The sequence below is a fragment of the Mytilus trossulus genome, chromosome 3 (genome assembly GCF_036588685.1).
Source record: "Mytilus trossulus isolate FHL-02 chromosome 3, PNRI_Mtr1.1.1.hap1, whole genome shotgun sequence".
Lineage (NCBI taxonomy): Eukaryota > Metazoa > Mollusca > Bivalvia > Mytilida > Mytilidae > Mytilus > Mytilus trossulus.
In genome coordinates this window covers 55,336,311-55,363,931 of record NC_086375.1, presented here as the reverse complement: position 1 = coordinate 55,363,931, position 27,621 = coordinate 55,336,311, and the positions used below count along the sequence as shown (strand labels likewise).

At 31.2% G+C, this 27,621-nt stretch overlaps 2 protein-coding genes across 2 annotated transcripts; one reads left to right on the top strand and one right to left on the bottom strand.

Annotated features, from left to right (window-relative positions):
- Positions 1-641: 641 nt before the first annotated feature.
- Positions 642-7,302, bottom strand: LOC134709561 (uncharacterized). Its single transcript, XM_063569720.1, has 5 exons — positions 6,896-7,302; positions 4,541-4,746; positions 2,554-2,720; positions 1,890-2,068; positions 642-895 (listed from the first exon to the last, which is right to left on the bottom strand). Exons 1-5 carry the CDS (start codon positions 7,242-7,244, stop codon positions 846-848), a joined length of 951 nt encoding a protein of 316 aa, XP_063425790.1. The 5' UTR covers positions 7,245-7,302; the 3' UTR covers positions 642-845.
- Positions 7,303-9,828: 2,526 nt separating this feature from the next.
- LOC134711885 (calmodulin-A-like) lies at positions 9,829-21,136 on the top strand. Its single transcript, XM_063572841.1, has 5 exons — positions 9,829-10,086; positions 16,801-16,840; positions 18,058-18,201; positions 19,827-20,075; positions 20,584-21,136. The coding sequence occupies exons 1-5, from the start codon at positions 10,084-10,086 to the stop codon at positions 20,604-20,606; spliced, it is 459 nt and encodes a 152-aa protein (XP_063428911.1). The 5' UTR covers positions 9,829-10,083; the 3' UTR covers positions 20,607-21,136.
- Positions 21,137-27,621: the final 6,485 nt, after the last annotated feature.

Below are 27,621 nucleotides of genomic sequence, written 5' to 3'. Positions count from 1 at the left end.
TCAGAAAAAATTATATGTACATAAGTTGTATAATGAAAACTATCCATTCAGTTATAAAAAAAACATATGCATATTTTTTTTTAATTTGATGTTTCTTATGACTCTAATATTGTTGCAAATGTTGATTAATTTTGTTTGTCTTAAAAAAAAATTAAATTGGCATTTTAAGGGGAGGTAACTCTAAAACAGTGCATTTTCTGAAGGAATCTACATGGAATTTTCCTATTTTGTATTTTAGCCGGAGAAAACGTACGGTGACCCTATCTTTTCTTTTGATATTCTCAAAGCATTGTCTAAAATCTATCTTTTCCTCATGTATTTAACAATTCTATCATTTTGTTTTGTTTCTAATCCCAAAATGGTGTTTTCCCCTGTATAATCCATACAAAATTTGTCATTTTGTCACGTCCTGTAGTTTGAGAAAATGCGGGGTGACCTATCACTTTTATTATATTTTTCAACATATATTAAAAGATACTACGTTTTGGCAATGTGAACAAATTCTATCATTTTTATTTGAGACTTTCATACCACCTTAAATAAAACAAAAAAATAATGTAATTATAAAATTTAATAACACACAACCAATTTTTTAGTGTAAACACGTCATAAACAGGCAGAGAAAAACATGATCTTATACAATGCTAAAATATTAACTTGACGGAATGTAGAACCATAAATATTCATAGGTGTACATACAATATTTTATTTAGCTTAAAGTGCATTGTTTGTACATATAAAAGACCCGCTCTTCCTCAACATTCTTACAGTGGAAAGTTTGTTTCATTAATGTGCATGAACGAGTCAGATTAACTCATGAAGTGACAATGTAACGATCTGAATGTCTAGGTTTCTACGTCACCATATATGGCTAAGACATCAGCAAAACCAACATCTGCAAAAGAACCATGATTCATGACATTTAAATATTTTCTATCAGTACTCTGTTGTTTTGGTATGTTCGGACTGATGTTTATCATTCAATCTCGTAGTTACCGAGTTTTTTTTCTAATTTGTTTACGCTTAACGCATTGGTATTGTCAAACCCATATGTTCCAAACATTTGTAACAATCTTTGAGTATTATTAGTTACATAGTGCGCTAGTGACCTAATACAATATATATGGGTCAGAAATGGAATTTAGTGACACCATATATCGTATTAGGTCATAGGTCACTAGCACACTATGTAACGAATTTATCTTACCGACTATCTTCACATTTGTTATTTAGACTAGTGACTTATAAAAGTGATTCAAGTTTCCAATACTGCTAGTATTATGAACCAACTTCCATATTCAAAAGCAAATGCCAACATTAACAACTTATTAGCTTCAAATGTGTTGCATGAAATTAATTCAAATCGTTCATTATCCATTTAATCGTCTATTGAAACCTTTAAGTTTTTTCTCATCGCCATGTTTTTTGTTTAAAGGGACACAACTCCACTACTAACTTTATATTGAACCTTACTAACTGTACACTATCGGGTATTGGTTTGCTGATTATTGAAGGACGTACAATGACCTATAGTTGATACTCTCTGTGTCATTTGGGTCTGGTGGAAGGTTGTTTCATTGGCAATCATAACACATCTTCTTATTTTCATATTGGTATTAAGTTACCTTATAGACGAAAACATTATTTTTTTTAATTTAGAATCTGCATTATAAGTAAAATTTGAAAATTTCAAAGCAGCTTCTGAGATTATTTATTTGAAAATGTAAAATATAAAACTACCGCAGAAAAGAAAAAAGAAAAAAAAACACACAAAAAAAGAAATGAAATAACGGAATTATATTTCCCTCTATGTCTATTTCCGAGCAATAAACTAATTATGTATTAGAAGTAAATTAATAGTAGTCATGTTTAATGTATAGTATAATTACCTCCAGGAGTGTTCGCGTGTGTGCCTGTAGTCGAATACACGAACAATGGCGGCATTAAATTTGAATTTGGAATATTGAAGCAATTCTGGTTCTTGTCATCAGCAATCATAAACCACATTTGTGTACAGTTGTTAAACGTGGTAACGTCAAACTTATAATTTTTACCAACATCGACATACCTGAAATATACAGAGATAATGAATGTCTCAAGTCATCAAAGTAAATGTAAATGGACTACACATAAATAAAAACATAACATTTTGGCAATCGACAAAACAAACTCTTTGCATGTTTTATATCAATGATGTGTTTGTTGAGGTCATTTGGTTGACAGTTACTGTATATGACTTTCAACTCTATACACGTTTATACAATATTATAAAATTAAAGTTGGGATTAAAGTAACCATCGAAAAAAGGTCTGCTGCATAAAACGATGGTTTGCTAAATGCAGCTGGATGACTCCAATCTATAACCTATTGCAAGCCTCTTTACGACTCCAAAAGACACGACCTTGACTTTGAAAACATACCATGTGTCGTACATGTGTTCTACTAATGATCGAATCAAAAATAAATCGATAGATAACTTAGCGGATTTCTTTTGCAATTTGACCTTATATATATATAATTATGAATTTATAATGCGTGTACGTGTTGACTTACGTGTTTAAAGTTGAACTCTTGATATGCTTATTCAAATCATTATATGAACTGTCTTGTAGAAATTCTGGTTTAAACCAAGTAGACTTGCTAACATTGTCATAATTTGGGAAACCGCCAAATTTCAAATAAGCCACTCTTTTCCCATTTTTATACATTTCAACTTTGACCTATAAATATATACATCACAATTTGTCATTAAATTACATTGAAAAAAATAAACACAGCAAACAAGTTACAATTCCATTGAATCAAAGCAGAAAAATGAGGCCGATGTACTTTTGCGCCAATTGTTATTTCATTATGTACCATTTGCGCTAAATAACATTTTTCAACGATATCGAGTGCGCCAATATATAGAACTCATTTGCTTTAATTCGCCTATACAAATATTTACCATATACTTTATATTCCTTCATACTTTTATTCCGTAAAAACTAATTTATAGAATAATTCTGATTAGAGTATACAATGACACACAAATTTAAAAATACCTTTACATGTACTTCATGTTTGGAGTAAATTGCGTTAATGATACTTCATGTTTTCAAAACTAGTGGCTAAACGCACAATTGTACAAATGAGTTGTGGCACAACTAATGCCTTATGCAAATACAAACGGATTTCTCTAACAGTTATTTAGATGATCTTGTGCATAGTTGACTTGCGACTAATTAATATTAATTATATACTTATCGAAAATAATAATATAATTGTACCCCACGATAAATTATTTGTACATATATTTATTCATTAAATTTAAAGAATTGCCTTAGACGTGTGATATGACTTTTGTTATCAACTGCTTCCGTTTAATTCAAACTGCTTCCGGTTATTATCGCATACTTTGTTGCAAACTCCATACAGCGTTATCGTTCGGGTCTTCCCTTTCTCTACAAAAAGGAGCTCCCTCACTCATGTCATCACTGTTTCGGAGGTTGGCTTTGTTGTAACGTTATCGCATGACATTTCGACGTCATTCGGAAATTTTTGGAAAATATACCTTAATAGTACGATTTGTTTGGTGTAAAACATAACAAAGTTGAATAAAAAGAAAATATCAAGAATCAGGAAAATATATTATTGAAAAAATGCAAAACAAAAATTACAACAAAAACATTTTTTCAAAGTTTTTAAAAATTGTTTTTGTCTGTATGTCTTTTGGTTGAAGTATGTGATTAAAAGAACATATTATTAACAGGTCATTTTTCATATTAGACCCCTTATTAGCCCACGGTCAAAATCATCCCTCGAGTCTGTCGGCTTTCGACATGCTTTCGAGCTGATATCATGACCTAAGGCTAGTAAGGTGTCTAATATGAAAAATGCCATAGTATAAGTTATATATAAGTAGGACTCAAATCTATGGTGGGCTCCAAATCTATGATAGATTCCTAATATATGGTAAATGTGACGTCATGCTATTCCAGATCTATGGCATATTTTTTATAATCCTAATCTTTGGCAAGTTTTATAATGTCATGATCTATGGCGGAATTTTGTTCTTTCCAAATCTAACAGGAGCATGTCTATAAACATTTGTGAAATAAACGTTTCATAATGGTCAACCAAATCACGATGGCTACCAAAAAAGTCGTAAATGATGAATTCATATACCTGAATACAGACTTCAAGATTGAAATTATTTGTCCCATAAACATTTTCCTATCTGTGCATGGTACCTCTTTAACCCATTCATGGAACCAACTAGTTATTCCTTTAACAATTGTGACGCAATTTAAAGATCTGCCATAGATTTGGAGAAAACAAAAATCTGCCATAGATTTGATCTGTTTGCCATTTGTAACGTCACATTTGCCATAGATTAGGAATCTGCCATGGATTTGAAACCCGCCATAGATTTGAGTCCTACATATAAATACGAAGAGATTTATTTAACAAAATTGTAAACAGATGAATATTCGTTTCTAAGATTTCAATATATTATTTAGAATGCTTATCAAAAAAGTATACAAAAATTTGAACTTACTTGAAAGATCACAAGTTCTGTCCATTTATCAATAAAGGAACTTCGATAATGTGAATCGCAAGCTGTTGTATTAATACTCTGACATAATTTAGGATCTGGATTTTTCAATGAATCCTTCATATTAAACAACAAATGAACAGGAAGACCAATATTCTTTGTGCCTCTAAATAGCATTTTCCACTTTGGATTTCTGAAATCGTGTTTCCCTGAAACACAACAAGGTATAAATAAAAATCATAAATTATAAAACCGAGTACATTGATTAAAATGTTTACAGAAAGCAGACACATACGGAAGCCGATAAGGGCAATTCAGCCTGGGTATCATCTTGAGACCCCCATATCAGCCCGAGGCGGAGTCGAACGCCGAGGACATATAGCAGGGCCATTATAAAAACACCCATTTCTTAATACATTTATTAACCAACTGAACAAAAGTATATGTGTTGCTACGAACTTGTTGTATTGTCCTATTCTTGAGACATTTTAGTTTGAAAAACATAAGTTGTAATTCACCATGATAAAGCTTTAAATATACCAAATATCCAAGATATTAAGTTGAAAGAAATTATGTGTTGAAAAACAGGATGAACTTTATTTGGTTCTTTATAACTCTTTAATGTGTGTTGCTGGTTACTAAATTAAACCAATATAAAAAGCTATTATACTCTTTACAACTTTATTTTATTGACTTTATTAAAAACCCTAACTGGGCTTAATACAGACAAACTGGACATTAATACAGGGTCATTACAGAAAAAACAGGGCCATGACAGAAAAACAGGGCCATTACAGAAGGGCCATTACAGAAAAAAAACAGGGCCATTACGGAAAATATGTATTTTTTAATAAAAAGTCATTTTTGGCAATAATGTACTTAATTGGTTAATAGACATATGCAAAAGCTATCATATCAATGCTAAGTATATGATAAAAATATGTATTAAAGGTGAAAAAAACATGTTCGTCCCAGACTGTTTCTATAAAAAATAAAATTAAATATTACTATCATCAGATTATGTGTTATACGACATTAAGCAGATAAGAAAGACTAATTTCTATTCTAAATATTCACGTAGAAATATGAACATAACATGCTAATTATAGCTGTGAACGCCAGACTCGCGTTTTGTCTACATAATACTCACTAGCGATGAACCAATCAAAACAGTCGAAAATATACTCTTAATTGTTCAAATGAATGTTTGCCGCTTGTGTGTTTTTTTTTTCTTTCTATTTTACATTATTTATAGTGACCTGGTCCATATTACGCAAGAAAAAAAGACCTACATATTGTCCAGGTTGTATCTCTGATGGTGTAATTAATTGAACAAGCCCTTGAATGTATGTAAGACCTCTACAAACTAACAGATGGTAACAAGTAATCTTAACTATTTGACAACGCATTTTTTATTCCGCTTTCTTATATAAAAAAAATGCAATATAAGAACGTCTTTACGTATTTTACTGGCAAAATAGAGACGTGAAAGGTCCAACAAAATGTTGGGTAAAGTTTGAAATGTAAGTATACATTATAACCGCCGAGCAGTTTCATCTATACGGCAAAAATAGTATACAGAAATTCGTGCCACATCACTTTTTATTTAATCTTTGAAAAGATTGAAAAAAAAACTGTTTTCTCTTTAATTATCACTTTAAATTGTTGACTGATTCGATCCAAAAACAAAATCATTATTATACGTGTAAAAAGGATGATTTTTGTTTAAACCTATAATATGAAATCGGACAGACTTAGAAAATCCCATTTCACGTGATCGTTATTTACTTATATTCATGTTTGTTGAAAAATTCGATTCCTCAAAAAATCATTCTTATACAGGTTCAAAGGATGATTAAATTTTTCATTTATAATATGGAATCGAGCAGACCTTAAAATGTGCATTAACGATTCTTCAAACGTACTTTTTCGTGCAACTGAATATTATAAACATTAATTAAACATTATTATGATGATAAGGCCCAAGTTTACATGCATGTGAAAGACGAGAAAGGAACCATTAAAACAATTTTACTTGATTCATTGTAAAGACATGTATATTTCCCCATCTATAACAATTTATTTTTGTGATGATTGTGGCCTTCATGTAATTAATAAACGACGAAATAAGTTTAATTGAAAGGTTAACAAATAAATTTCTCTGTTTTTCTATATAATTGATAGATTTTTACCAACGTCTATATGTATGGCGTTTGTCATCAGCACAAACTGAAAGCTTATTTAAATATTGCATATTATGAAGATCAACTAATTTGAAATATATACATACCTACTACAATGTATACTTTACAACATTATCATTTATCTGAAATTGTCATAATAATCCTATCTACAAACCTTTTGATTTCCACATTAATGTACACATTTCACACGCCATGATTTTTGACCTCATATTCTTTTGGCCACTGAAAGTCATAGAACACGTGTTTGTACCAGCATTATAACACACAGCAGTACATTTAGGATCTTGTAAACAAAACATGGTACATTGTTGTTTAACGCCATGGTCTAATACAATAGATATGTTCTGTATTGAAGAATGGAAGCACTGTTTTGAAGCTGTCTCAAACATCTGCGAACGTGCTATAGGATCAATGGTATCTGCTTTTGTAGTATAAAACGCCGATAAATAAACAAAAAGTTGAAATAATGTAAAAGTCGGCATGGTACTACCTTTACTCTCCATAGTTTCTCTTTGGTGGGTTCAATTACAAAATGTAGCTTTGTTTTATACGATACTTGATTAGTAGTAAATTCGACATCGTCAAAGTGGACAAACAGCTTAAATGTTCAAAGTATTAATAAAGTAAAGCTAATCAAATATTCAATTGTTTATTGATATACAAATTATCGTATTTGGAGTGTAAAGAAAACAATAATTATTGTTAATGTTTATATGATGAGGTGACTATCGGAAACGAAGGAATGAAGGAAACGTATCTATTGATATCATAGCCAATCAAATGTATTCCTAATAAAAACTAAGAAATGAATTAAACAACGTCATCTATTTGCACATCTTTAATAATATTATATCCAATCAAAATTGTTATTTAAATAAATCAAACAACGTCATTTGTTTTCATATCATGACTGCAACTTTTTAACTATGATATGCGACTTCCTTCGATTGTCCAGATTGCTACTAGTATTCTTTTAATTTTAATAAAAAAAAAACAGGTTACTAAGCATGTAAGTGTAAGTTGGTGACCTTCTGCTGTTGTTTTTTTCTGTGGTCGGGTTGTTGTCTCTTTGACACATTCCCCATTTCCATTCTCAATTTTATATCATGTAATCATGTTTTTTAGTTTGTTTTATCTTTAATGAGATTTTATAAATGAATTTGCTATGTGCTAAGTAAAAACGCAATTGTCAACAATTGTAAATTGCTATACATCACAATACATAAATTAGTAAATAATTACCAGTCAGCATTTCATCTTTCATTTAAGAATTGGATCCTTTTGTACTGTTATCATCAGTAAAATTAAGATGACATAGCGCCGACTGAATCAAAACCAGAAAAAAAACCCACAATGGCATAACACACTAGTCGGGGCCGTACCGTAAGAATAACGCAAAACGACAAACCAAAATTTAGGTTGTATTTTTTCTGGTCATAATCAAAGAAACGAGGCCAGAGAAGGAAACGATAGTCCATATATATATTGGATCAACGTAGTGAAATATGTGCAGGTGCTGCTTCGCTTTTATATTGTTCAACAGAAATTGACAGCTTACATTTTAGTTTTAAATGCAATTGTCACGACTTTTGAAGCAAATTATACTATTTTTACTTTTCTATACATGCCGAAAACGAATAAATGAAAAAAATGCAAAGAAGAAGTTAACCTATAGACCGTTTCGTGGACCATTTGGTAGATCTAGCATTACAGCGTTATTAATAAAGAAATATGTAATATATAGGTATCCAGTTATATGTGAGGAGGGGTCTAACCATGGCAGTATAAACAGTTCGTTGATTATGGCCCTTATCAGGCAGAAACAGAAGAAGATCCGATAGGACATATTTTATTGAAATACCAAATAGATGTAAAACAGACTTATAAGCAAGTTTTGTGTATTGCAAAATATATTAATACTTTATTCATTAAAACGATATTGTTTTGGGCTGCGTCAGTGCCATTTTTAACAAAAAACATAGTTTTTCATAACTTAATTCAGTTAAATCCCGTTCTTAAAATACATGTAGATGCAAGATGAATGTTTATGATGCATTACAAGTTTTTTTTCAAATATGAGTTGTATCAACGATCTTACATCATCAATCCATTTACACATAGTAACGAAAACGAATATAGTTCCTATTGTAAACAGTGTATAACTTGCATGTTTTATTTAATACACTTTCCCAATTTATTTCTTGATATTAAATGAATGAATTATTAAGTAGGTGGATGTAATTACATGTTAAAAAAAATTGGGTCCTGAATCTTTATGTTAAGTAGTGATTTGGTCCAGTTCAAAAAGGTCAAATTTTATCACGTCTGAAGCTGTCAAACTGAATTTTTTTAATTTGAATTTATTGTCTAAAAGAAATGCACTGCGAAATAACTGTGTTCTCGGGCCTAAGAGTCGTGTTTTGCTCATCCTTGACTAGTACAATCCTAGACTGAATACTTTAGAATTGAAGATGCGTTTTTAGTTAATAAGGAGTCAAAATATAAAAGCCCTTTCCTTAATAGACCATTTTTTTTGTCGATATGTCTATCAAATGAAGTTTCTAAACGGTATAAAGTTTATCAATTTCGTAAACAATCCAGCAAGAATGTAAACAATGTTACAATATTGAGCCCTGTGTTTTCGGTTAGAGAACTCTCCAAAAACTGAATATAAATGATTGTAAAGTATATTAAAGATTTGTGTGAAGAAAAACATGCAACTATAGATTAAAAAAAATGTTGTCTATTGTTAAGATAATCTGCAAGAAACAGTCTTTGACAGGTACACGTAGATACGAAGTCCATTGTCGGATTAGCAGAAACATATCTATATAAGACCAAAAGATAAATATGTGGAGAAAACTACAGCTATTATGATAAATGACAATCATGACAATTAAAAGATATTACAAATTAAAATCTGAAAAGAACATACTAATAGTTCAAACAATTATTGACAAGTTTTGTCCGGTTATACTATCGATCTAATTATAATTGTAGATGTATAATAACAGTTTGTACAATTGGGTTTAATTAAAGAAAACTAAATATTCGACGATATACTATATAAGTATCAATATATTTAGTTAAATTCCCTTCAGATTTTTAAAAGTCTGTTTATAATTACAAATGTAAGTTACTGTCAACCATGTCAATGTAAACCAAACTTTTAAATAACCTTTTTATTTTGTTGTCAAAGCATTATCTATTATCCAGATATACTTTTACATAAGATCGTAGTGGAGATCATAGACAGATTAGAGTTTAAAGTTAGTTATGAATTGACATTGGATTTTGGAACATCTTGCATTTTGGAACGAAATAGACAAAACAGTAGTTATAATGGTAAGTTTTATCGTAAAATTTCTTTATGTATACATGTGTGTGGCCTTCATATATTTCTATTTTCAAGACGACATTTGTTCAACTGTTCAAATCAATTTTGTTTTAAGAGATATTAATTTGAAAAAAACGAATGTAAAGGCATCTATGAATAGGGGTTATTTGGCCCAAAAATTACTGCAAATTTAAAAGTTATCACACATAATATTTAATTACTGAAAACTTGACTAAGGTATAAGGTACTAAGAAAAACAAAACAAATTTGACATCGAACAAGTTACCATGGCAACAAATCATGACCTAATTTGCATATTTTGTTAAATTTCATGATTTTCCTTGTTTTTCATCAAATTTTAAGTATATTTCGGATTCAAAAAGTATGTGCGCACCCAAGAAACAACTTTATATTTGGTGAGATTATGCCAATAGATATAACAAAGTTTCCGTTAAATTATTTTGTTGTTTCTCGGCTGCGCAGGATGTTTCCACAACAGAAATAAAGACAGAAAACTGCATAAATTCTGTATTTTTCATCGTTTTTGTGAAAACAGTCCATATCATGACGTAACTGTGACGTCATCAGATAAAAATCTTTATGTTTTTCATTTATATTTCTTGACCTTATGCATTTCTAAACATTATGTGCCAATTTGAAATGGTTATCAAACATTTTATTTTCTTGGGCCAAAACTAGGCCTTAAGGGCATACGATACAGTTTTGAATCTGTATTTACAAGTTGATGAAAATTTGCCATTAGGCTATTTTTTACCTGATTAAATCAAATAGGTAATAAAAATTATACCTTCATGTGCTACTTTTTGAGTAAAATGAGGTCGAAATTTTGTATATTTGCTCAAAATTCAGATTTGTGGCCGAAATTTCTTTTTCGAAAGAAGACATAACTTTTTTGTTATAAAAGTTAAAAACAAATTGTTTTTTGTTAAATAATCGGTAATGTCTGTATTTTATAAGTATCTTTAAAATTATGCATTTTTTCATTCAGAAATATCTCATATTTATCAAATGTTCATGAATTGAGGAAAAAACGTAATTTTTTACAGTATGTTTATCGAAATTAAAAAAAATCCTCTATTTACAGTTTTTTGAAATTTGGGTCACATAATCTCCCTGCCAGATAAAACAAAATGCCGTTTTGAAAAATAGGGGTCCATGAACTCGTTTTCAAATGAAATCAGTTTGAATGATAAAAATCAGTCGAAAAATGCATCTTTTCCCGATATGTCACAGTTTGACGTCGCGAAAATAACATATTACGTTAGTAACGTCATTACCTTCTCTGTAACTGTATCGTATGCCCTTAATGCCCCTACTCCTTTAAATGTCAAACTTTAAATATGTGGATAGAGGGTTATATGTTATGAATTTTTAGCGTTTTGCAGGACATTTCAAGATTTGTATGCATTTACTTATCCTGAAATAAATATATTCGACTGTTTCCGTTTTCATTGTTAATTAATAGCATATAATTTTAAGAAATAAGAGCTGCATTGAAAAAGTCTTTATATACGCAAGTTAATTTTAAGACATTTCAATATCCGTGGGCTCGATCTGAGGGCTCGCTCTGAATACCATTGGACTGTAAACAAATGCCAACACAAAGAGCAATGTGTGTAATATACTGCATCCGGCTGCTGATGGCTTTTATTTTAAAGAGTGTAACAGTTTCATATTTCCCGTAGGTAATTCGACACTGGTTTTATTCATGATGATACAAGTTTTGGTCTTTCTCGGTGTATTATGTTTGAGAATCTTACCCAAAGAGGGACGAAAGATACCAAAAGGACAGTCAAACTCATAAATCTAAAACAAACTGACAACGCCATGGCTAAAAATGAAAAAGACAAACAGAAAAACAGAAAAACAATAGTACACATGACACAACATAGAAAACTAAAGAATAAACAACACGAACCCCACCAAAAACTAGGGGTGATCTCAGGTGCTCCGGAAGGGTAAGCAGATCCTGCCAGTCCACATGCGGCACCCGTCGTGTTGCTTATGTGATTACAAATCCGGTAAATAGTCTAATTCGGTGGGTCAAATTCATGAAAGGGAAGGGGATTGTAGTTACGACGTAAGGAACATATCCGATATCATTTGTGAAACGGTTATTCCATAACGGCCAACCAACTCGTGATGGCGTTACCCAACATGCTGGAACTAAGATGAAGAGAATTTAGAGCAAAAGGGACATAGAAACACATTCAAGTTGGAATATTAAGAGCATTTTTAGAAAATAGATATAGGAAGATGTGGTGTGAGTGCCAATGAGACAACTCTCCATCCAAATAACAATTTAAAAATTAAACCATTATAGGTTAAAGTACGGCCTTCAACACGGAGCCTTGGCTCACACCGAACAACAAGCTATAAAGGGCCCCAAAATTACTAGTGTAAAACCATTCAAACGGGAAAACCAACGATCTAATCTATATAAACAAAACGAGAAACGAGAAACACGTAATATATTACATAAACAAACGACAACTACTGTACATCAGATTCCTGACTTAGGACAGGTGCATTTACATATTAAAGTCCAGATTGAACATGTTACATTTCCAGCATAACGACAACCTGTCGTCATTCACTCAATTAAATTTTTTATTTTATACAAAAAAGGACAATTAAAATGATATAGTTTTTTAATAATTTTATAATGAGGTCCTTATATTTAATTCTATGCTTTTAGTATGGTTAACATGAGTAGTTTAGATGCAGTTTCATTGATGTTTTCCCATTATCTACTGTATCGTTATAACTTGAAGAATTCCAAATGAAGAAACGTTTTCAGACACAAAAATCAGTCAAACCAAAGATCAAGTTATTTTCTTAAATGGATTTCAGTATAATAGGAGATTCATAAAAAAAATCATGCTTTATAAACCGTGCGCTATTCCGTACATTATAATCTACACAAAACAAGGCATTCATCCAGCACGAACACTTAAGTGTAACTTATTAATAATACTGCGATCACTTTTAATAATTTAAATGCAAAAAAATCAACAGCTTCATTATTTTGTAGTAAAAACTCAAAGTAAAGAAAAGAAGAATTATTTAGTATTCTAATTCACTATTCAGCCTTATAAAAAAAGTTCAGAACGCGTTAATTCCAAAGGGAAACATGTATTGACTTTAAATCAACTTTCGCATCAGTAAATTTTAACAAAACATGTCTTCAGCTTATTGTTGGAATAATTCGTTTTAAATGTAACAACAAGGTCATTGCATTCAACAAGGGAAATGTAAATATTGTAAATTCTATGACAAAACAAGGTCAAGCTTTGTTGTTTTCATGTCACAAAAGAATGTTAGCACTTCAAATGAGGGTACCAGTTGATACATGTAAGATAGATAGTTAATTTGAATACGGATTAGCCAAAATCATAACAAAAAACACATCATGTATACTATGTCATTCTAAAGACTTATTAAACTTATTCATTCTCAAGGCCAAAAAATCCTTTACACAAACAAATTATATGCTTAATGTTGCTTGACCAAATACTACAACAAACTGTAAAATACTTGACCTTACAAAACATCAATCTTTAACCTTCTTGACCTGATACTACAACAATCTGTAACCTGCTTCACCTAACACTACAACAATCTGTAACCTGCTTCACCTAACATTACAACAATCTATGAAGTGATTCACTTAACATTACAACCATCTATGAAGTGATTCACCTGACATTACAACAATCTATGAAGTGATTCACTTAACATTACAACCATCTATGAAGTGATTCACCTGACATTACAACAATCTATGAAGTGATTCACTTAACATTACAACAATCCATAGAGTGATTCACTTAACATTACAACAATCTATGAAGTGAGTCACCTGACATTACAATAATCTAAGAAGTGATTCCCTTAACATTACAACAATCTATGAAGTGAGTCACCTGACATTACGATAATCTATGAAGTGATTCACCTGACATTACAACAATCTAAGAAGTGATTCCCTTAACATTACAACCATCTATGAAGTGATTCACCTGACATTACAACAATCTATGAAGTGATTCACTTAACATTACAACAATCCATAGAGTGATTCACTTAACATTACAACAATCTATGAAGTGATTCACTTAACATTACAACAATCCATAGAGTGATTCACTTAACATTACAACAATCTATGAAGTGATTCACTTAACATTACAACAATATATGAAGTGATTCACCTGACATTACAACAATCTATGAAGTGATTCACCTGACATTACAACAATCCATAGAGTGATTCACTTAACATTACAACAATCTATGACGTGATTCACCTGACATTACGATAATCTATGAAGTGATTCAATTAACATTACAACAATCTATGACGTGATTCACCTGACATTACGATAATCTATGAAGTGATTCACTTAACATTACAACAATCTATGAAGTGATTCACCTGACATTACAACAATCCATAGAGTGATTCACTTAACATTACAACAATCTATGAAGTGATTCACTTAACATTACAACAATCTATGAAGTGATTCACCTGACATTACAACAATCTATGAAGTGATTCACTTGACATTACGATAACCTATGAAGTGATTCACTTAACATTACAACAATCTATGAAATGATTCACCTGACATTACAACAATCTATGAAGTGATTCACTTAACATTACAACCATCTATGAAGTGATTCACCTGACATTACAACAATCTATGAAGTGATTCACTTAACATTACAACAATCTATGACGTGATTCACCTGACATTACGATTATCTATGAAGTGATTCACTTAACATTACAACAATCTATGACGTGATTCACCTGACATTACGATAATCTATGAAGTAATTCACCTGACATTACAACAATCTATGACGTGATTCACCTGACATTACGATAATCTATGAAGTGATTCACTTAACATTACAACAATCTATGAAGTGATTCACCTGACATAACAACAATCCATAGAGTGATTCACTTAACATTACAACAATCTATGAAATGATTCACCTGACATTACAACAATCTATGACGTGATTCACCTGACATTACGATTATCTATGAAGTGATTCACTTAACATTACAACAATCTATGACGTGATTCACCTGACATTACGATAATCTATGAAGTAATTCACCTGACATTACAACAATCTATGACGTGATTCACCTGACATTACGATAATCTATGAAGTGATTCACTTAACATTACAACAATCTATGACGTGATTCACCTGACATTACGATAATCTATGAAGTGATTCACTTAACATTACAACAATCTATGAAGTGATTCACCTGACATAACAACAATCCATAGAGTGATTCACTTAACATTACAACAATCTATGAAGTGATTCAATTAAAATTACAACAGTTTATGACGTGATTCACTTTACACTACAACAATAGCTGATGTGCTTCATCTAACATTACAACAATTTGTAACCTGCTTAACTTAACATGACAACAATCTGTGAAGTGATTCACCTGACATTACGATAATCTATGAAGTGATTCACTTAACATTACGATAATCTATGAAGGGATTCACCTGACATTACAACAGTCTATGAAGTGATTCACTTAACATTACAACAATCTATGAAGTGATTCACCTGACATTACAACAATCCATAGAGTGATTCACTTAACATTACAACCATCTATGAAGTGATTCACTTAACATTACAACAGATTATGACGTGATTCACTTTACACTACAACAATATCTGATGTGCTTCGTCTGACATTACAACAATGTGTAACCTGCTTCACTTAACATGACAACAATATGTGAAGTGCTTCACCTAACATTACAACAATCTGTAACCTGCTTGACCTAACGAAATATAAGCGGTCAGTATACAGCTTTGAACAAGAAACATAGGGCTCTAGCATATAATACACATGTATTTTTAAAAATCTTCAAATGTTCGAAAATGTAAATTATGCTTGATAAGATAGGTCTATCAGGTTATTTGCATACATTTCAATTACATTGTGCAGTATATGATATAAGAATTTAGGAAACTTTGTCTTTTAGCTTTTACCCAAGTTTTAATTAAATACATATTTGCGGTAGGAATTTAGCTCATATATAACGTGCTTAAAATGTTTTGAAATAAAAAGCCTCTCCAATCAAATGTCTACTAGGTTATTACATTTGGCATGTCATGCAAATGTATTTGTGCTTGAAATGTATAAAGAAAAACAGAATCGCAATATCCATTTCTAATTTCATATATCGTTGTAGATCTAATTATTGTATAAAATTTTGGCCAAAAAGATCTCACAACCGTTTGCATAAAATCACCACCTTTTTATGGAAGTTTTTCTGGAGGTGCAATTAGACAACTAACCAACAGGGTCCAAATACAATTTAAATGAGTGATTCTACGTCACAACGTTACAGACTTCAACAATGAGAACTAGAATAAGCATGCTCACATGACGACGAACTGTATTAATGATCTTAATCGTAAAACATTCATTGACAGCACTACTTACATAATTGTTGTTAAAATATCATATCGAAACAAAACCAGCTATAGCATTTAGCAAGAAAGCTTATCGTTACATGATCTTTCATGTATAATACCAAATTTTGTTGAGTTCTTGCAAGACTTATTCTCAATTAATTTTTCTTTTAGCTCTCGCAATAATTATTCTAAAACTAATTTTATGTTTTATGCAGGCTGATGTAAAGTCAAAATTAACGAAAGCCCAAGTGCAAGGTAAGAACTTAATTTAATTATTTAGAAAAGTATGGATTTTACACATTTATTGATGTTTCCAACATATTGAAATGTATATGTATATGTGCAATTAATTATGTAATACTAACACGATCTTCGGGCCAATGCTTCGATAATAAAAACATGTCGTTCTTTCAGTAATATAATCCCATTTAGTCGAGAGAAAAATATACACAGAAGTTTCTCGAACTATGATGTGCATACATGTATTAGGACATTTGATCCGTAACCATTTTAACGAAACGAAAAGTAATTGATGTCCTTTTCATCCAAAAATATTGTGTGTGCATAAAACTAAAATCATTTGTTTTGGAAGAGTGATGGCTGAACTAAGTGAATGTCTACCATTTTTTTGGTTGGAATTTAACTTACTTTCCAACAAATTCGTAAGCGTCTACTTGTATGTAAATTCAGTTTGAACCCTATTTTTATATCTATTTTGCGTTAATTAGAAGAAAGACCGATCGTTATGAATGATTCTGTCGGGCAATTAAGGATTGCAATTGTTATCTCTCTTATAACATGTATATTTATGCCACATAGGTTCTTCAATATCAATATATAAATGGTATATCGTATACACTTGATGGACTCTTCTACAAATACTGATTCTAGTAGCTTACATTATCTAAAAAAGAAGATGTGGTATGTTTGCCAATGAGCTAGTACATGTAGCTTACATTATATAAAAAAGAAGATGATGTATGTTTGCCAATGAGACAACTGTCCATTACTTTGGTGTGATCATTACTTACAGTTGAAGGCATTCCTTACTTTACAATAACGAACATTACTAAACGGGTATGTCTTGCTTTTCGTTTGTTAAGTGAGAGTAATGATTTTTAATAAATCATTTGGACTTAATCAAAGAGATAAGAATAATATTAGTCCCTACATTTTCCTTGGAACGAGACAAAAAGACGACATATATCGATTCACACTCTATTAATACGAAAATTTTAAATAAGGGATCTACTGCATTGAATTTTCTTCGAAGTTCGGTATTTTTGTTATTTTACTTATATGAAGTAACATATAGTATAACGAAATCGTAGATCTACATCTCAATTAGATTGACCGAAGTTCATCATTAAGAAATATGATATGTAAAAAATTAAAATTTATTTTTGATATGGGCTTTGTTGACCAGTATACGTTAAATTGTTTTGATTTAAATTATAATGATGTATTTACAGAATTTAAAGAAGCATTTAAGAACTTCGATAAAAATGGGGATGGAAAAATATCTTGTAAAGAACTGAGGACATTCCTGAAATCTGTAGGACAAGATGCCTCTGATGCTGAAGTACAAAGGATAATGCTAAGAGTAGATCACGATAGTATGTATAAATAGTCAGGACAAACGAACGCAACACATTTTTTAGCATACAAAAGATCTTTTCGGAGCTTATCAACGTAACTACACTATGCTCATTTAGTTCGATTAACCGCTACATGTGTTTATAACAGAAAGTGCTAGTAGTATATATGAACATAACAATTAGATTGTATATGAATAAATCTTACTGGGAAGTAGATGAAAGTACAGATATGAAGAAAAAAAACAGGATTTCAAATCAAATGTATTGTGCAGGTAATCTTACCGAAACATGAGTTAATTACCTTTTTTAATGGCACCTGTAACAGTGGCGGATCCAGCCATTTTAAAAAGGGGGTACCCAACCCAGGACAAAAGGGGGGGGGGGGTCCAACTCTATGTCCCTATTCAAATGCATTGAACGGCTGAAAAAAAGGGGGTTCCAACCCTGGAACACACCCCCTTCCCTGGATCCGCTAATATGTAATGTTGTTCATAACAAGTTTAAGTCGCAATTGGCGATAAGTTATAACAAAAAAAGGCAATGCAAATGAGAAGTATAGCCAGGACACATCTATAATACTAAAATTACGAGGTCCAATTTGTCAGCCGTCATCACGTAAAAACGACGAATCACAGAATTCAACTTTATATATAACTAATATAGTACAAAGGTGTAGATTAAAAATTACACCACTCAAGGTCCTTTTGTTTTCCACGTAATTTAATATTGCCAATAATTAAGAAGTTCCGGGTCGAGTCCGATACCGATACCAATAGTACTATATTAACCTGTTATCTATTAAATTATCTGTACGTTCTGCAGCTGCCAGGCGCACCACCAAACGGTGTATTCAGGATTAATATGCTATATACACTTCAATTTGTTAGAGGGCATGACGTAAAACAGCGAATCAAAGAATTCAACTTTTTTATAACTAATATAGGACAAAGCTGTTGATTAAAAAATACTCCATTCCAGGACCTTTTGTTTTCCAAATAATTAATATTACCAATAATTGATAAGTTCCAGTTCGACGGGTTCAAACAGAAAGATTTGAAAGCAGAGAAAAAACTGTGTATCTTATAATCGGCATGACTTTATCCGATGACAATACTAATACTAAAATAAAGCTTGCGCATAGTTATATACTTTAATTCAGTCACGGACCCGTAATATCACGGGTTTGTTCTAGTGAATGGTATTTCTATAACAAAATCGTATTCGGCATAGACATTCCGTTCATGTCATATGTTGACGTAAACTAAAACGCTTGGTTTAGTAGTAAAAGTTAAAGCCGCCCACTGCACATATTGCATAATGGGTGTACCTGTAAAATTTGTAACTGGAATAGATAATGATTTGGTTGTCACTGTATTTTAGTTTTAAGCTATTATATATGACCTTATATGACCTTGTCCATTCTGAATATATAGATTAAAATTATCAATGTATTTGTACAATTTTTTTGAAGATAAATCTGAGTTGATGTAATAGTTTTAGAAAGTTGTTTTCAGCTTTGAAAGGTAGTAATGCATTTCTAACATAACTCTGTTGTAATCAGATGTCTTGGACTTTCAACTTGTGCTGTTTTACAAATGAAAATAAATATACCTTAATACAAATACGTTCTTTTTATTTTAAAGATAGTGGTTCTATAGAATTTCAAGAATTCCTGATAATGATGTCGACGGAAACAGCACCGGAACCCCCAGCAACAAACGATCAATTCCGTGATGCATTTCGGGAATTTGACAAAGATGGCAATGGAGTCATAACTATGAAAGAATTCAAGAAAGCTATGGCTAAACTAGGAAATAAATTATCAGATAAACAAGTCAAACAAATGATCAAAGAAGTTGATATTGATGGGGATGGTGAAATCAATTATAAAGGTATATCATAATGATAATTTGATCATAAAATATATATTTTGTTTTACATTTATCTACCATTCCCTCTATAATGACAATATTTACAGGTTAATGAATATGATTGATTTTGTAGTTTTACAAAAATTTACTAAGCTAAACACTTTTCAAATACAATATTGATTTCAAAACACGGAGAAAATTTCTGTTTCTTTAGTTTTATGTCCTTGAATTGTTTACTGGAGTGTACATGCGCATGGAATATTCCTATACCTTATTAAACGTATTCTACATAAAACAAACACAAACATTATAAATAATACAAATTCGAACTAAAGAGACCAGACCGTGATGAGAAAAATTGATGTAATAAAAGACAAAACACTGCAACAGCAAAACATATAGATCGAGTAGTAAAAAAGAAAAAGAAAATTCAAAATTCTTCCATGATACAACATCAGTACATGCAGAGCAAAACAAAACTGTTAGATAGTTAATGAAATGTTTAATCATCATATTATCTTAATTTCAGAATTCGTTCAAATGATGTCATGACAAACTGAAATGGAATCAAGTTGTGCTGAGATATTTACCTTATATTTAAGGTCATACACAAGTAATGACATACTAGGATTGTTGCATTCAAGATTTGTGAACTATAATTAGACTGTGATAATGTGCTTTGCATAAGAGTACGTATGAGGCATTTAAAGCCAAAATATTGGTTCTATTCCATGCAACTATGGTACAAATTGAAAATGCAATTATCTTATGAAATAAAATTTTTCATATTGGCAGATATAGATTAGTAAAAGTGTTTGTAGCTAGTTAATATAACTTATATATTAAGCATATTTTTTTATATAAAAATGCATATGGAATAAGAATAAGACAATTGTAAACAATTTGTAGTCTTAGAGCTTGTATACGTGTATCTGTTTTATCATGTTGTTTTAAATATTTTGTACTTTGTGGTATCAACATAAGTGTCACAAAGTATATAGCATATGTTGTATGCCGAGCTTAATTTAGTTTAATACACATGTAAAGATCAATATATATTTCTAAATAAATATTTATTATAATTGCAGTTGTGAATTTATTTACGCACGGAACGGAAAGGAGTAGGTCCAGTAAGATCCCTTTTTGGCCCCAAAATATAGCAGTTTTACAAAATTGTGAAAGTGTAAACTTTTATTTATTTATTAGAAAGTATAATGCTTCTGCTACATACATATGGGCTGTTTTCGACAATATAATGCACATTTATCGGGTACCAGCATCATTTAGTCTGCTTAATATTGAAATGTAAATTGTATTTGATGATAATACATGTATAAAGGTTAAGGATATACACGGATGTGGCCACTTTTATTTTTGATTAAAACCATCTGAAAAGTGACATTTTTTGGCATATTTGATAGGTTTTTCATATTTTGGCTGTAATCGGAGCGTTTTTAATGACTAAATCAGTTTAATTCTTTCATTTAAACTAATTGAATCAACTGCAATAGACACTTAAGGTGGTATGGGAGTCTAAAATAAAAATGATAGAATTTGTTCATACTTTGCCAAAATGTAGTATCTATTGATACATGTTGAAAAATATTATAAAAATGATAGGTCACCGTGCATTTTTTCAAGCTACGGGTCGTGACAAAATGACACATTTTGTATGGATTATACAGGAAAAAACACCATTTTGTGAATAGAAACTAAACGAAATGATAGAATTGTAAAATAAATCAGGAAAATATAGCTTTCAAACAATGCTTTGATAATATCAAAAGAAAAGATAGAGTCACCGTGCGTTTTTCCCGGCTAAAATACAAAGTAGGAAAATTCCATGAACAATCCAACAGAAAATGCACTATTTTAGAGTTATCTCCCCTTAAAATGACAATTTCAAAATATTTAAAAACAACCAAAAATAATCTACACTTGTACATATATTTATATTTATAAGTTATATTCTTATAAATTGGATCTTTTAAATGTAAAAACACATGAAAAATCTGCATACTTGCATCAAATTTTGCTAATTTGATAGAAAATATGGACCTTAGATTCTCTGTTTTTTACAATCCAAGATGGCGAAAGACACCCATACCACCTTAAGTGTTTAAAAAGTGTCCAAAACTTTTCGGCAGATGAACCTGAAATTTGAGGCCAAAATCGGCCGTTACCAAACCTACTCCTTTATTTTTAAAAAGTTTACGATGCTATGAAGAATTTAACTTCTATATGTATTTGGAAGAGCTGTTTCTCAAAGACTCATAAGAGTTACACGCAATACAGATTGTTAATACAAACAGGTTTAAGCCAAAGAATTAACATCACAAACGATGCATATGACAAACACTATATGATGTCTTCATATGATGAGGACACAATCTTTCAATCAAATTAATCTTGTTGATTTATGTTTAATTGTTATTTTGCTTAGTTTCTTTTGTAACCTATTCTGACATCGGACTCGAACTTCTCTAAAACTGAGAGTTGCTGTGTGTTTATTTATTCTTCATTGGCATAAGGTATAGGAGAAGACTTAGTGTCCACAAAACATCGTTTACCTCGCCGCATTTATGCGCCTGTCAAAAGTCAGGAGCCTTTGGCCTTTTTTTGTCTTGAGTGGTTGTTTTTTTTAAATTTAAAATTAGTTCATTTTATTTATATATTTTGGAGTTTGGTGTAACATCCGATTTCATTGAATTAATACACATTTTGTTGAGGGGCCAGTATTAAGCCCGCCTGCAGGTGTGGGATTTTAAAGCTGTGTCGAAGACCCATTGTTGGCCTTTGGTTGTTTTGTACTCTTAGGTCGGATTGTTGTCTCTTTTGACACATTCCCAATTGACATTCTCAATTCACTAGAAAAAAATCAATACACTATGCACTTTTTAATGATTAAAATGTTTCTATCGTTGAATTCATGAGAAATTAATAAAATACAACAGAATATACATTAGACTGGACTTGAAGACTGCAAGACAACTCGTTGGTTACGCGTCGGCAGGTAAGAAAAAAATCACTATCAATACTATTCTAAATAAACTGAAGATTCAATTCAAAATCGCAAGAAAGCAAAAGTTTAAAAGTTGACTTCTGTATTAAATGTTCAATGCTTGAGATTGTATTTAAATTACAGCTTTACCATTATCAAGAATGTTGGTATGTATCAGGATATAGCTTTAGTATTAAGTCCATGCAGTGGTGCAATAGTTTTGAAAAAGAAAAACCAATGACATGTTTATAATATATTAAATGAATATTTGAAAAAACAAGTACAACATATAATGTTATATTCATTGATTTGCATTCTTTGAAGTAAAAGAATAATAGCCACTCCGTTTTAAAATGATTTTATTTTGGAATTAATATGATAGATGTAAAAACGATTTCAAGGGTACATGGGCGTCGATTGTTCTTTTGGTGTATATTCTTTTATATCTATATGGCCATACGATAATTTATAAGAATGGTCACATTAACCCGTTTTCACTTAATGATATTGTAACTTATTAACACAATGTGCTTTTGGACTGCTGTACTCCCAAAAGCTTACCATATCAAACGAATGGATAACAGCTGTCATATTCCTGACATTGTACAGGCATTTTTATGTAGAAAACGGTGGATTGGACCTGGTTTTATAGCTAGCTAAACCTCTTTTTGTATGACAGGCGCATCGAATTCAATTTAGTTTAAACATATTTTATTTACTCAAAGTAAAATGGATTGGACACAAGTAAGCCATACTTATGAAGTCCGCTCCGAATGACAATAATTTACAATACAATATTAATATGAGCATGCAATATCAAAATAAACAATATTTTACGAGTCTATCAATTGAGAAAAAAAATTGAAACAGAAGTAGATGTAAACATTGAAAACGTTGATGATGATGATGATGATGATGACGTGAATTTACCGTAAATACATTTTCTACATAACAAGAAGTCTTGATAAATTCGAATGCGTGTTTGAATATATTCACATTTTGTTCATACGAGAGATTCGGATTACCAGATGTAAGTAACTTAACATTTAATATAAGGTCATCAGGAAGCCATCTTAGATTATTCATCAGAATTTCTCTCTGGTGTATATATAAAGAGCAGTCGAAAAGGAAATGGTGTACAGTCTCAATGTTACATCCACAAAAGCAAGATGGATCAGCAATTATATTGACTCTAAACAAGTCATAGTTCAAGAAAGATGAGTAGCATCTGAATTGTGTTAAAATAATATTTAGTTTCCTCGGTCCATATAGAAAGTGCTTTGGTATATCTTTATTTGTGGTATTTAACCTTTTTAATTGGATTTTAAACTTTGCTATAGAGTCTGATTTTCGAAGGGACAAATCGGTATGATTCCATAGGTTAATAGTTGATGGTATAAAAGATTCTTTAGTAAGAGATAATCTACAAAAAGGAACAATGATGTCATTGCCATTTCTCAAGGGATATGTAGTTGTGCTCTGTACACTAGGTGGAACAAGTTTGCATAGATAATCCGGAGCTTGGTTATGTTGAATGTTATTAAACATTTGTAATTTTCGTCTTTTCCTCCTGTCAGCTAAAGTTTCCCATCCAATTTCCTCATACAAAATTTCAGATTTTGTAAATATAGGCAAACCAGTAACTATTCTAGCAGCTTCTAGCTGCAAACTTTCAAGTTTATTAACATATCCTATCCCGCAATTATCCCAAACTTCAGTTGCATATTCAAAAATTGGTCTTATAAATACTAAATAGAGTTTTTCTAAGTTTTTCTTACATAGCTGATACTTGAGTTTTCTCAGGATATTTAGATGTTTCGTAACACTGATAATCAGATTGTCTATATGACTGTTCCACCGAGCATCAGAGCAAAACGTTACCCCAAGGTGTTTGTGACATTTTGTTATAGGGATTTCTTTATCATTTAAGCAGAATTTTAAAACGGGTGCATCTTTATTTGAAAAAATCATTATTTCTGTTTTGTCTGGATTAAAAGACATGAGCCACCTCCGTGACCACTCGTTTAGCTCTTCGAGGTCACGATCAATAACAGTTTTTATTTGCTCTTGGTCGTTCCCCGAGTAATTAAACGCAGTGTCATCCGCATAGAGTCTAGTTAGAGATGTGAGTTTCTCTGCAATGTCATTTATATATATTATGAATAATAAGGGACCAAGTACTGAGCCTTGAGGTACTCCAGCTGAAAGACTGCAAAATGATGATGATGATGTATTAATCACAACTTTTTGTTGCCTATCACAAAGATAACTCTCAAACCAGTTAAGTAGATTACCATGTATTCCGTAAAAATTCGAATTCAATTATATTGACAAATATGCGTGTACAAAACAAACAGACATAATAGATTAAAATGTCAAAAATAGTGAGGTGACCTTCTGCCGTTGGTTTTTCTATGGTCGGGTTGCTGTCTCTTTGATACATTCCCCATTTCCATTCTCAATTTTATTTCTCAGAAATTCTCCATGTTACAAGGCTGAAATAAAGATTTGTTTTGTCATGTGCTATGTACTCACCAAGCCGATGCAGAACGTGCAATCCAGCATGAAGTGGTAAGTGTGTTTTGAAAGATATTTGATCGCTTGTAATTTCTTAAATTAATTTTTTTTAACAATCAATATAACTTACTAGGGAACATATGTTCTCCAAGATACGTGTTACCCTTTAGGAAACGAGAATTATCGTAGCACAACGGACTTGAGTGCTCTAATATATCATTTAAGCACGTTAATCGTTATATTCAGTTACTTATTATGTTGCTTTTGCACGTTACAAAACCGTGTATAACAGGAGCCTGATATAGTCTTGTCATTTATGTAAACACTCCATTGTCAACACTCCATTGTCATCAAGAATTCTTCAATTTTCGGCACTTGAGTTTACATGGCCATCAATAAGTCTATACAGTATGTTTATATCCAAAAAGGCAAACATGGGGAAGTTTAGTTATAACTGAAATTGCATTTTTCAAAGTCTTGATTTATTTCGATCGACCCACTTTTCAGAGCGTTGCTATACTATTAATTTTTATCCTGTAATTGGGTGTCTAGATATCACTATGCTGTATAAAGCTCCGCCCACTTCCGGGACTTCGTTTGTGTATTGCTTTTGACGAGTGTGGTATAAACCAGCGTGACTTCAGAATGTGCAGTCGCATACCAATGACGTATTGTTTGACCTTATGCTCATTCACGACTTTTTTTATACGTTCTGTTTGTTTTCAACTTTTCTTTAGAGCAATAAGAACTATACCAATTTTCTGACAACAGGCAAACATGAATTGCAGTATTTTCTACGACGACAATCATCGATTGTTTACATGTTTAACAAAATCAACCATGTCAATTTTAGCATGCATGTTAAGTTAATGTTAAGTTCAGTTCAATATTCTGAAGCGTAGGACAACTCGTACACTTCTGTTTTAAATTGGGCAATGTTTTGTTATTTGTTTTGACTGTTGAAATTATTTGTTATGTTGAAAAAAAATTATTCACCATGAGCGATGTATTATTGTTGACTATTCGAGAGTCCTTTTTTTTGCGAACCCGTCTTCAGCTGAATGTGTGAATTTAATATTACTTCGCGGGCCTCAAAGGATTTTAAATCGAAAATGAATGCAATAAAGACACTTAACAGTTATTGTCTATGTAATTATTTTTCATCTTGGATATGTATGATATATTTTCTATTTAACATGGAGCAAACAACGATCAATCATTTAAAAGTTTTCGGGGTTGTATTCGGCATTTTACTACGAAAAATATAATAATTCATTAACCCTTTATTTATTTGCTACATAACCTTGTATCTCCTCTTTAGTCAAAAGTCTACTTTTTCACAATTTTTGTTTCTGTGCTTCTTTTTATGGAAGACCTTAAGTGGTTTCACTTACTTAAACATTATTTTATATTCGTATCTCAACTTGGCACATAGTTACAACTACTGCAAATCTATCAGTGTAAGGGTTGTTCTTATTGTCAAAATGTTCGGTCTGGTGCCAGCAGTAAAACATCAATAACGTGTAGATAAGTTCTCTTACGTTTTATCCGGTCGAGAATTGAGCCTATAAAGATTATTTCTTCACGTGAAGTCAGTGTAAAACATTACAACAAAAGAAAGTTAAATCAATATGGAATGAAGCATAAAATCAGTTATAAACGGACGTTGCTTTTGTGTCTAAAATGATATTTTGAGTTTAAAGTCTGCATTATTATCAATACACTATTGATCATGTGCTTGCATATAATATATATCATGTCCTGCTCACATTTTCCAATACATATGTATATAATATATAGACATATCAGTTTATTGTATAATTTGAATTGTACTTCAATTATTCAGTACTAAGTCAATCCTGGGTGTAATAACAACCCGTAGAATATAAGATTCCATTCAAAATAAGGACAATTGCTTCAGCTGGAAAAGATAGATTATGTCTCCCGTTTCCATAGTCATGAAAATACAATACCCAATCTACATTCGGTTAATTGCTTTACCTGAGAAAATATAACATAGAAACTAAAGTAACTATTTATTGTATGTAG

Bases quoted from the DNA above. Each gene is read 5' to 3' on its own strand.
- LOC134711885 (XM_063572841.1), top strand. The intron at 18,202-19,826 runs GTATGTATAAAT...TTTATTTTAAAG, and splicing joins GCTAAGAGTAGATCACGATA to ATAGTGGTTCTATAGAATTT. The intron at 20,076-20,583 runs GTATATCATAAT...TCTTAATTTCAG, and splicing joins TGGTGAAATCAATTATAAAG to AATTCGTTCAAATGATGTCA.
- LOC134709561 (XM_063569720.1), bottom strand. From the start codon at position 7,244: ATGGAGAGTAAAGGTAGTACCATGCCGACTTTTACATTATTTCAACTT. The intron at 4,747-6,895 runs GTTTGTAGATAG...GTTGTGTTTCAG, and splicing joins ATTAATGTGGAAATCAAAAG to GGAAACACGATTTCAGAAAT. The intron at 2,069-2,553 runs GTAAGTCAACAC...TGTATATTTCAG, and splicing joins AAGAGTTCAACTTTAAACAC to GTATGTCGATGTTGGTAAAA.